Here is a 12,500-nt window from a genome sequence, read left to right as displayed (position 1 = left end):
CAATCAAGTCTCACACCACCAGACTAACCAACAGCTTCTTCCCCATGGGCCATACGGACTGCTAACAAACACTGACACCCCCCCACCACCCCCCCACCCTCTACCTCAATACAACTGTGCAATTCCACTGTGCACTTTAAGTAGTTTTTAAAAGGCCATATTATTGCACAAGTTTTTCTTTATATTTCTCTTTATTTAAAATGTGTCTTCTTTTTAAATTTGTATTTTATTGTATTTATTGTATATTATTTCTATACCCAATGTCGTGTGCCTTATTTGTATTGTGTTAATATAAACGTCCCACAGTGCACTGTTGTTGCAGACCACCCGCAATTTCGTTGTACCCCCACCATGCAATGACAATAAAGTCTATTCTATTCTATTTTATTCTACACACACACTCACCTTGGATGAGTATGTGTGCCCATCTGAACCACACACTGGGCTGGGGTGGATCACTGGACAGGGTCGGCATTTCCCATGGTGCACTGGGCCCATCCAGTGCTTATGTGGCACACCACCTCTCCTGGGCTTCACACTGCAAACAAGACAAAGCAAGTGAGAGAGAGAGAGAGAGCAAGAGAAAATGAGAAAGGCAGACAGAGAGAGAGAGAGAGAGAGAGCAAGAGAAAATGAGAAAGGCAGACAGAGAGAGAGAGAGAGAGAGAGAAAGAGGGAGAGAAAAGAAGAGAGTGAAGAACAGAGGGAAAGATAGAGGGCGAGACTGAGGGAAGACAGCAAAGGAGACGCAAATGTCAGCTGCAGTTGTCATTTCCCTCCCTGATTGGACAGTGCCCTCATATGATGTCATTCAGAATAACCCCGCCCTCCACCGTCACCCCCACCCCTGAATCTTCCCTCCGTCACTGCTGTGCTGGCCCAGCTACAGCCGCAGCCCCAGGGGACCCAGGACAGGGCCGAGGGGCACATCCTGCAGCCCCCAAACAGCACAATTTATTCAGTACTTACGTTATGATTATGAAGGATTATTGTGATTGTATTCTTTTGTTTCTTGATTAGATTTGGGTGATAATTTGCTGGTTATCATTTCTACTTATCTCGGTGGTAAATTATGTAATTTATTTGTGAAAAGCTGCTCAAATAAATAATAAACAGAAATAACATCTATATTATTATATATCACCCTGCCGTGGCAAAACAGAAAGCTGACTCCAGAGAGAGGCAGCACGTGAAGCAGCACCAAACCAAAATGCGTGCCAGTGAAACTGCATTTATACAATTTACCTTTTACTTTCACTGGTAACAGCATGCAGATTCTATGTTATGCAGCTAATGAAATTATGAAATATTGACAATGAAGTAAGCAGACAGCAGTTGATGTGGATGACATGTTAATTTTACTCACTACCAACTAGGAGTGTTTGTCCTTGACTGGGAGCCAGTTATATCAGGACGTGTTCTGGCTCTGTTCTTGCTGTGCAGACAGAAAGGCTGACATCTTTTCTGCAATCTCATCCTTAGTGAAGCTGAATGTGTAATGTTGGGCGGGTTTGATCACACATGCACTAACAGAGGTTAGAAAAGACACACGTCTGAAGCTGGAATTTCCTCTGAGCTGCTCCATGTTCTCATCCCTATGAGCTCTTTCCAATATTCATACTTTCTAAAGAGGGAAATCCTTCATCCATCATTTGTGCTTCATTTATAGATCATGAATACATAATTTATACACATTTACTTGGTGTGAGCGAGGAATTCTCTCACAGGTTTCCGATATTGCCTCTAACTCCATTTAAAAAGGGCAGACTGCCTGAGGAAATGAGCAGACAGGTGAGCATCACAGGTGAGTGCGCTCCGCAGGTAGGCGGGGGGTCATTAGGACCCGCAGGGGCTGTGATGGAGGAGGGGTGAGGAGGCTCCCGAGTCCCAGCGAAAGAGCAGGTGATTTATTACACAAGACGTTTGACCTTTGAAGCCCTTTGAAATGCCTCCATATTGATGAGGTGCTGCTCTCCATATCCATCACTGAGTGTATGAGGTAACTTCTATGTTCCAGAAAACCAGGAAAACCCTGGCAAGAATAAAGTGATATACACTGTGTATATAATCCATTTCTTTTTTATATAAAAAAGAAAAAGAATCCATTGCTCTAAACTTTTCACAAAAATGATTCACATCTTCAAGGGTGAAAACATAAGAGGAAAGACACTCAGACCCAGCATACAGGATAATAACTCAGCAATGATATGAACAAGAAAATCAATAACGCATAAACAAAAGAAAAGGGCAAACAGGAGCCGTGTGTCACATGGCACAGCGAGAGACGGCGGCAGAGGCCTGGAGCAGGGAGTCTGCGGACTGACCACGGGCTGATGGGATGCTAAAGGATCTGCCATTTCTGCCACAGGAGGCGCGGACTGGATCAGAGGAAAAGACAACAGAAATCGCAGCTGAATTTGCAAATGTTAATGATGTCATTTAGAACGTTATTATAGTGTTTCCACAGGCCCACCGTCAGCCCAGTGAGAACACGGTCAGCACGGCCAGTGCTAGATGTGGTAGAGGCATTTACAGCTACCTTTCACAGTCTATAAGGGGTAAAAATGTTTTTTATGAAGATACTGTGTCTGTCTGATCAGAAGAGACGAGTGCAGTGTTCATAAATGAAAATGGAATCGATGAGGGGCTCTGACTGAAAAAAGACTTTCTACTTGTGAATCATCTGTGGTAATTTTCACTTAATAATTAGAAATCTAACAGCATGTAGGTGGTAAATAGGAGATAAATTCTCATTGTAGTCATTGATATACCCACTTAAATCAGGTGTGAACAACGGCAACCTGTACATATTCATGTCAGAAGTTAACACACCTATTAAACTTAAACCTATTAAATTCTTAAATAAGAGAAATGCGAGAAGCGTGTTTTTATCCCTTGATTGTTTTAAAAAAAGACATTTACTATCTATATTACCTGTGTACTCACTATGATTAAGAGTAAGTCGTGCTTGAATATTTCTACATTAATGAACTCTTCCTGTGCAGTAAGAACAGATAAAGCACAAATGACCATAATCACAGAGGCTTCACATGCTGGCAGGCTCTGAAGCGCTAATATGCGGCAATGAAAGGGTTAACAAACGGTGTCCCCGGTTTCCTGTGATATGTGGACACATCTCCATGGCGACACCATTCCAGCCTCCCCAGTGAGCAGACACCATGTGTTTGTCTTTATTGGTGTGAAGTTATAATAACTCCCAGCTCTCAAGACTGCCCACAGAAGCCCATTACAGCTCCTCCCCAATGTCTGTGGCAAACGGCTTCAGACTCAAACAACACCATGGCACAATCGAAAACAATCAGCTTCAAGCCATGGCTTTCTAAGAGCTTCTATGTTGGTGAAGGTTTATTAAGCCTGCAGGTCCTCTCTAACCAATCAATTGCCATGTCATCTCATCATCAAGCCTGAAACCAGTATTATGGATCGGGACTCGTTTCTTATTAATCATGTTGGTGTTTCTCGTGAGCAATGCCCCATTCGCTCTGCTGGAACAGTTGGGGAGCCTTTGGTATAATACACAAAGCAACACAGCAGCTCCATAGACTCTCTGATCACTGTCATGTAATTAACACATGAGGTGCAAGACAGTCCCTGGAAGAGCATTGTGATGTCACCTCCGCAGGCGGCACTGTGATGTCACCTCTGCAGGCGGCACTGTGATGTCACCTCCGCAGGCGGCACTGTGATGTCACCTCCGCAGGCGGCACTGTGATGTCACCTCCGCAGACGACACTGTGATGTCACCCCCTGGGGCAGAATTGTGATGTTACCTCCGCAGGCGGCACTGTGATGTCACCTACTGATAACTCTTGGCTGTCTCCCAAATCACACACTTGTAAGCATACCGTATAGCATGTTGATGCTTTTCAAGTATTCTTGGCCATTGAACACATTCACACCTCGTAGTGTGGATAGTGTGGTATGCACGAGAGTACCCGGATGTCTGACTACAGTCTCCAAAATTGCATCCACATCAGTACAATACTCAGGAAGTGCTTCACATTTCCTATCCCAGAATTCATTGCAAAACAAAAAGGGCAGGGCTTATAACAGAGAAAAACATGAAACATGAAACAATGGCAGATAATTTAAATGGTTTTGTGTAGTCAGTATACAAGAAGCTAGACAGCAAACAACAAATATCACATTCGTCGCAGTATCACATGCACAGGCATAAAATGCCACAGAAGAAGAGAATGGCTCATCTGCCCTTCCCTCACACCTCAGCAAAGTGTCGGGAATGTGACTTTTATGAACCAAGTGAGTTTTGACAGAAAAATTCTGGCTTAAGGTTGCTTTAGAGGGCTCCTGTGTCATTCAGTTGCATTGTGGGATTTTATGTCCACACTCCTCACTACCCATACCCAATACCCATCCAAAGGAGGTGTGTATGGGGTGCCCTCTGACTGACAGCTCTTCACAGCTCACCCCCCAATCCGGCGGCTTCGGTGAGCCCGGATCGCAGGTCAGAGAGAGGGAAAACACAGCCTCTTTCTCCCTCTCTGCGCCCCCACCTCTGCTCTCTCTAATTCACATTCAGATCAGCTTTAATGGCCTGACAAACACAATGTATTGTGTTGCCACAGAAGATAAATAAAAAATTTAAGTCGGGAAGAGGCTGACTCCCTGCTCTCCTGAGCGGGTGAAGATGCAGGCGTCAGAGCCTCCGTTGCTGACAGCTGTTCAGAGGCCACTGCTCCCCTGCACCCTCCCAAATGCCCAGAGGGGTGAGCTCTCACAGCCCCTCTGCCTCTGATAGGACAGCTCTGATACACTAGGGGGCGCTATGGGAAACAATGATCACCGCGCTGCAGGGATGGGGACACCACGTTAACTGAGGCTAGGACTCCCGTGGCTCTCCGCACAGAGCCCCATAACGGGCAGAAGTGGGTGGGGATGAGTGGAGAAGGGAGGGGCCAACCTGAAGCCAGCTGCAATCAGCGGTGTCTAATGATGTTTTCAGTAATTGGATTCATCCATGTATACTTGTTGCCACTCCACAGCTATTATACAATACTTGTTTAGCATAATTAAGAGCAGAAAGACACTGGCCCACTTTCCCCTCCATTCCTCCAGCTCTTTGTACCATACATGAGCAGCACAAACACCGCCTCCATTTATAATATTCTCTGCACTCAAGGAGGGAGAGAGGGAGAGGGGGAGAGGGGGAGAGAGGGAGAGGGAGAGAGGGGGAGAGAGGGGGAGAGGGGGAGAGGGGGAGAGAGGGAGAGGGAGAGAGGGGGAGAGGGGGAGAGGGAGAGAGGGAGAGAGGGAGAGAGGGGGAGAGAGGGGGAGAAGGGGAGAGAGGGAGAGAGAGGGAGAGAGGGAGAGAGGGGGAGAGAGGGGGGAGAAGGGGAGAGAGAGAGAGAGAGAGAGAGAGGGGGGAGAGGGGGAGAGGGGGAGAGAGGGAGAGGGAGAGAGGGGGAGAGAGGGGGAGAGGGGGAGAGGGAGAGAGGGAGAGAGGGGGAGAGAGGGGGAGAGAGAGAGAGAGGGAGAGAGAGAGAGAGAGGGAGAGGGGGAGAGAGGGGAGAGGGAGAGAGGGAGAGAGAGAGAGGAAGGGAGCTATAGAAGGAAACTGAGTTATAAAGGAGAGAAACATCCATTGTTTATGATTGGTTCATTAATGTTAACTTCAAAATTCATATTTGTGTGTTATGTTTAAAATTGAAATGTATCCCTCTGTGTCTCATGTCTGGAAATGTGACATTTTTTCTGTGTTTTATCTGTCACTGTATGCTTTGGCAACAAGAGACCCTGTCATGCCCATAAAGGAGACTGAATCTGAGTTTGGATTTGGATGTGGTGGGGGTGGGGGTGAGGGAGGGGAGGGAGAGGGTGGGGGAGGGTGGGGGTGAGGGTGAGGGAGGGGAGGGGAAGGGTGGGAGAGGGTGGGGGTGAGGGGGGAGGGTGGAGGTGAGGGGGAAGGGTGAGGGAGGGGGGGAGAGGGTGGGGGTGAGGGGGGAGGGTGGAGGTGAGGGGGGGAGGGTGAGGGAGGGGGGGAGAGGGTGGGGGAGGGTGGGAGAGGGTGGGGGTGAGGGGGGAGGGTGAGGGAGGGGGGGAGAGGGTGGGAGAGGGTGGGGGGGGGGACAGCTCGGTGTAGGTTGCACCCTGCTCTGTCTCTGTGCTTTATCAGATTGGAAGTGGCAGGGCTGAATTTAGCTCCTTCCCCTGCAAACGACGGCGGCTGTCACAGCGTGGCGAGAGCAATCAGCCATTCATTAGACACAGCCATCCTGCTCCCCTGCTGAATAACAGAGGGGGGACGCTTCTGCTGCAGGTTAAAGGATTCGGGGAAATTGAATTTGGGGGCAGACACACCCCCGCGCTGCCGCTGCAGAGCTGGCTGCTTTCACTGGCCTCGCACAGGTGACCCGTCAGCGTGACACTCATCTCCACAGCCCCCCGCCTCTCTGTGCCTGCATGCACAGCGCCCCCCTCAGGCCGTGGTGTGTAAACACATCTGCAGGGGCCAGCCCTGGTATTGCGGTGGGGTGAGCAGAGCCCTGCAGCAGCAGGTGTGAGTGTGGCACAGAAACGTCTCGCTGGGCGTGTGTGTGAGAGAGAGAGGCCGGGCCTCCGTGGGAGTAATCTGCAGTAATTCTGCTCTCGCAGGTGCAGAACGCCGCTGTGGAGGGACGAGGAGGTGACACCTCTCACGGGCTGTCAGCTGCCAGGGTCACCTACACACCCAGCTCACCCTTACAGGTGACCCACTGAGGGACTCATACTGACAGGATCTGAATCTGATCTGAATCCTGTGTGCTCAGCCAATCAGAGCCTGCCAAGCACAGGTCAATGTGGGGTGTGAAGACTGTAACAGTGAGATGAGAGCTGACTGGCACTGATCTGCCCCTTACAGGCGAGTTCTGAAACCAACCTCTACACTGTTACAGTATGAGCCAAATGCACAGCAATGCAGGCGAAAAGGCCAGTCTACAGGGCTGCAGGGAGGTGAAAGGGCCAGTCTACAGGGCTGCAGAGAGGTGAAAGGGCCAGTCTGCAGGGCTGCAGAGAGGTGAAAGGGCCAGTCTGCAGGGCTGCAGGGAGGTGAAAGGGCCAGTCTGCAGGGCTGCAGGGAGGTGAAAGGGCCAGTCTGCAGGGCTGTAGTACATGCTGGGCAGGGGAGACAGGTGTGTGAGGAGGCTGACCGCAGACTGGGTGTGTCAGAGCCAGGCTCACGCAGATCCATCCTGGCAGTTTTTCACTGTGTAAACTGTCACACAAAAAGTTCCTGAGACATTTTAAATGATCAAGACTTTCATGTAATGTCTGATCTCAGCCAGTTTACTGAACAAATCAAATCCTGCTGTATGTCAGCTACCTTCAGCATGGTGTCATCTCTGAACTGACACACCTCACTGTGTCCATCCAACCTCTGAACGCTGTCAGCTGCACACCGAACCTGGCAGTGCGTCACCCTCTGCCTCCCTGCCAGCCGCGTCACTCTTCACACCTTCCTGTCGGTTTTGACACACTTTACCATGGTAATGCAAAATCTGCACAACATAACTTCAGTGTCTGAGTTCAGCACCTACTGCACAGGCAGACTGTTTGGCCCTGAGCACAACGCCAATTTTTACACAAAACTGCGTGATAAAACTGCTCCCGTGCTGAAGACAGAGTTGAGCTTCAGGCAGCAGGTGCAGTGAGCAGCCAGGACTCTCACTGACTGCTGTGCGAAAATAATCTTTCCAGGCAGGGAAATTTCCAGAGACGGACATTCATATACATGTGTGGCCTTTGGAACTGCTGCTTTGTTAACGAGGGCTGTATCTGTGGCTGAGCTGTGTGCTGCTCAGATCCTTTACAGCAGTGTGGGATCTGCATCATGTGACCCACAGACACACACTGTCTGCCCCGCCCCCCTCGCTGCTGAGGCCCGCCCCCTACCTGTGCGGCAGCTGCCGGTGGCTGACGCAGATGGCCGTCTGGTAGTCGTGGGTGATGCACACCTTGTGGGCGGGGCAACGCACCTTCAGACAAGGGTCTTTGGTGGCATCCAGACCTGAAGAGACAGGAAGCCATTAGTGAACAGAGGAGGGGGTGCAGTGTCTACTTGTTTGGCACCCAAACGTTTGATTGGGCTGATTTTCTCTTCCTCAAAGCCAGACTGCATTGGTCTGACAGGGGGGACAGCAGTGAGAGAGTAGGAGGAAGAAGGACAGGCACAAAACAGTGTTAACAGAGTTAAAAGACCCTGATAAAACATTTACACTTCATTCAGACAAAGATGAAAAACAAACCCTTTATCAAAGTCCTAAGTGCATTTCCAGCTACACACCACTGTGATGAATTACTGTACTTCCTACAAGCACAAACAGTTTCTCGCAGCACCTCCAGAGACAATGTGGGGAAAAAGAGAGGGGGGGGGAGGGATGAGGGAAAGGGGGAAGAGGGGGAGAGAGAGAGAGAGAGGGAGGGAGAAAAAGAGAGAGAGAGAGAGGGGGAAGAGGGAAAGGGGGAAGAGGGAGAGGGAGGGAGGGAGAAAAAGAGAGAGAGAGAGGGGGGGAAGAGGGAAAGGGGGAAGAGGGAGAGGGAGGGAGGGAGAAAAAGAGAGAGAGAGGGAGGGGGAAGAGGGAAAGGGAGAAGAGGGAGAGGGAGAGCATGAGAGAGGGAGAGAAAGACAGGGAGGGAGAGGGAGAAGGAAACAGAGAAAGACAGAAGAAGAATGAGAGAGAGAGAGAGAGAGAGAGAGAGAAGGGAGTGGGAAAGGGAAAGAGAGAGAGAAAGAAAGATGGTGATAACTGTGTGTAGCTGTCCCTGCAGCCTCAGCTTGGAGCTTTATTACTCCTGAGGTTCTTCTTGTTATTTTGTCAGGAGGTTGTTGTGTAAAAGCTGAAAGGAGTGATTTTGTGCTGCGTGTCTGGGGTCTCCAGTCCTCAGCAAGCAGAGGACCCCCTCCTCTCCTACACACCCCCCCTTCCCCCCCAATCACTCTCCCTCCCACCCCATCCCCCAAAAGCATACCTCTGCACCCCCACCTGCCTCCTCTTACAGAGGGAACAGAAAGAAACAGACAGACCCCTGCCACTGCACAGACCCCATCCACTGCACAGACCCCTGCCACTGCACAGACCCCTGCCACTGCACAGACCCCATCCACTGCACAGACCCCATCCAAAACGCACCAGCGGCCCCAGCGCCCACAGTGGCCGCACCGAAAACGCACCAGTGGCCCCAGCGCCCACAGCGGCCGCACCGAAAACGCACCAGCGGCCCAGCGCCCACAGCGGCCGCACCGAAAACGCACCAGCGGCCCAGCACACTTCACAGCACAGTGCTGTGCCAATCGGACGCCAAACATGAACGACAGGAGGATTCCAGAAACTACAGAGCAAACAAACCGATATGAGCTGATACAGCAGGATGAGGGATGTGGGAATTTGGATGGAGGATGGGGGCGGGGCATGAGTGAAGGGGCGGGGCCGAGAGGGGGTGGATGAGGGAGCAGGGGGAGACACCACGAGGAACAGCATGGAGTGCTGTGCTGCTGTGTTTTAGACCTTTGTCAGCCTTCCATACCGCTGTTGACAACCATGCCCTTAGCTGATGGGTGAGCCCACAGTGCCCTCTCCTGGCAGGGAGGAGTGCTGCTCGTTGCTCATGTGTCCGTTACCGAGTGAAAAATGAGCTGATTGGGCGGATGAATCAGCCGCAGCTCTTTCCCATTCCCACCCCCTGAGGCTGGGAACAGGGGCCAGTCGAGGACAGAAGCAGCCAGAGGCAGAAGCAGCACAGATCACAGCGCACCTGAGATGAGTTCACTTTCATCTGACCCCTTTCACACCAATTTATATTCCTCCCATGGGCGCATGCAGGCAGCTTCTGGGAAACGCCACCTGACAGGGGTTACTGCAGGTCATATTTCAGCTCTCATTCTCCTCACCCACTCACACTCCTCTCATTTACCTCTCCCGGGACATGGCAGCGACAGACTGCCACTCCCAATCACCGCGTGAATCCATGAATGAGTGAATGAATTAATGAAAGCCCTTGGCTCTTCCCTTCCCGATGCCATCCCAGCACAGCTGATCCCAGATCAGATTGAGTGGCCTTGGTGTAAAGAACTTTCAGTTCAAACCTCTGCAGAAATCAAGTTTTACAATGATCTGAGATCAAAGGGAAGCCGTTCTTATTTCACATTCTTTCTCGGAAAAATTAAAGGGAAACTTCAAACGCAGCGAACCACACAAGGCAGCAAAACTAATTAGTGCGCTTTGATAACTTCACAAGACAAAGTCACCAGGCCCTAATTATGGGACTAATAGCTGCTCGTTAAGCCGCACATGCCCTGCGATGTAGGCGGGACCCCAGTGACAAAGCCGACATGCGGTGCTAATGAACTCCAGGGCTGTTAACCCCTCTGCGGCTGTGCAACACAGCTTCCACTCACCCGGGAGACAAGCGTGAGATGCGGGAGAGAGGCAGGAGAGAGATGCAGGAGAGAGATGTGTGTGAGACGTGTGTGTGAGATGCAGGAGAGAGACGTGTGTGAGACACGTGTGTGAGACGCAGGAGAGAGATGCAGGAGAGAGACGTGTGTGTGAGATGCAGGAGAGAGACGTGTGTGAGACGCGTGTGTGAGACGCAGAAGAGAGATGCAGGAGAGAGACGTGTGTGAGACGTGTGTGTGAGACGCAGAAGAGAGATGCAGAAGAGAGACGTGTGTGAGACGCGTGTGTGAGATGCAGGAGAGACACGTGTGTGAGATGCAGGAGAGAGACGTGTGTGAGACGCAGAAGAGAGATGCAGGAGAGAGACGCAGAAGAGAGATACAGGAGAGAGATGTGTGTGAGACGCGTGTGTGAGATGCAGGAGAGAGACGTGTGTGAGACGTGTGTGAGACGTGTGTGTGAGATGCAGGAGAGAGACGCGTGTGTGAGACGCAGAAGAGAGATGCAGGAGAGAGACGTGTGTGTGAGATGCAGGAGAGAGATGTGTGTGAGACGCGTGTGTGAGATGCAGGAGAGAGACGCGTGTGTGAGACGCGTGTGTGAGATGCAGGAGAGAGACGTGTGTGTGAGATGGAGGAGAGAGACGTGTGTGAGACGCGTGTGTGAGATGCAGGAGAGAGACGCAGAAGAGAGATGTAGGAGAGACGCGTGTGTGAGACGCGTACGAGACCTGCCCTCTCAGAACCCCAGCGCACACCCATCTTACAGGCCTTTCATCTATGCACGCTGCACTACAGAAAAAAAAACAAAACAACAAAAATAAAACTCTGTTCTACACAGCACAATAGCACAACGGCACATCAGGGCAGCGTTCTGTACGGGTTCTATCAAATGGAGAAAGACAGAAAAGCAATTACACACAGTTCTATCCATCGGCTCTGACTCGCAGGCTGTATGTATCTTATTTATGTGGGTACGGCCTCTGCCCCCGCGTCAATGGGAGAAGGAATTCATTCGGAGTTTAGAAATGGAGTTTCTGAAGAGCAGGAGCTCCAGCGCTGTGAGGGGAGAGAGGGGGGTACAGAGAAACCCTGTTTATCGCCAGCAGGTATCCGAACACCTGAACATCAAACCTCACAGATTAAAACATCACAGGAACTCAGCCAGCCCGGGGAACTAAACTAACAGATTACCACATCAACCTAATCATTTCCAAACATCGAGTGGATGACCTGGCATTTTTATTTGTGTTTTGTTACTGTGATCAGCTGGACCTGCAGATGCTGTAGCATGACTTGCGTTTGGCAGGGAGCTGAGCTTCCCGTCTGAGGAATGTTTAATATCTGAATAAATCCTTTTACAGTCCCGCGGAGTGCCGTCACCTTCGTGTGCCTCACTGAGGAGAAATCCAATTATTCCTCCTGGTCAAACATGTGATATGAGCTCTGAGCCCCTGCCACACATTCTAACGCTCAGCACACAGCCGAAGCTGTCTGTTAAACACTACAAGCACACAGCCTTTTAAATGATGTCAATTTCCTGCCTCTGATTCAAATCCGTTTGACAGGGAGAGAAAACAGCCCATAATGGCTGCTGCAGCACTCTGGATTGACATGGAAACGAGGACCTGGTGCTCTTCTCTGAAACATGTAAAACAGCCAACATTACTGAACACAGCAGCACAGCAGCACTGAACACAGCAGCACTGAGCAGCACCTACCAGCGCTGCGTTTCTGTCAGACTCCAGACGCTGGCTGAAATCTTTCAGCTCAGGTTTCACAGGTGAATGGGCAGCACATGACTCTATATATAGCAAATATTCCGACATTCATTCTCAGACAATACAAACAGTAACATCATGCTGAGCCGCTCCACCACCATGACCCTCACGCTACATGTGAGTGTATGTGTGTGTGTGTTCACTGTGACATTATTGAGAGAGAAAGAGTGTGTGTGTGTGTGTGCGTGTGTGTGTGTGTGTGTGCGTGCATGTAGGATGTGAGGATGCAGACAGAGGGAGGTCTCAGGTTCGAGCACAGGAAAGCAAACTTTTCTCTGCGCCTCACAGCGGGAGCTTTCTCCACA

At 50.5% G+C, this 12,500-nt stretch overlaps 1 protein-coding gene across 5 annotated transcripts in view; it reads right to left on the bottom strand.

Moving 5' to 3' along the window:
- spock1 (SPARC (osteonectin), cwcv and kazal like domains proteoglycan 1) overlaps window positions 1-12,500 on the bottom strand; it is a 187,596-nt gene that overhangs the window by 48,888 nt on the left and 126,208 nt on the right. For all 5 annotated transcript variants that reach the window (XM_036548147.1, XM_036548151.1, XM_036548150.1 and 2 more), the window contains 2 exons: window positions 7,912-8,026; window positions 406-538 (listed from right to left, as the gene is read on the bottom strand). In XM_036548147.1, coding sequence (XP_036404040.1) covers window positions 406-538; window positions 7,912-8,026 — 248 coding nt within the window. The remainder of the gene's footprint in view (window positions 1-405; window positions 539-7,911; window positions 8,027-12,500) is intronic.

This window comes from Megalops cyprinoides, chromosome 16 (assembly GCF_013368585.1).
Source record: "Megalops cyprinoides isolate fMegCyp1 chromosome 16, fMegCyp1.pri, whole genome shotgun sequence".
NCBI classification, from domain to species: Eukaryota; Metazoa; Chordata; class Actinopteri; order Elopiformes; family Megalopidae; genus Megalops; species Megalops cyprinoides.
The sequence above is the reverse complement of the archived record's forward strand: the minus strand, read 5'-3'. Positions and strand labels throughout refer to the sequence as shown.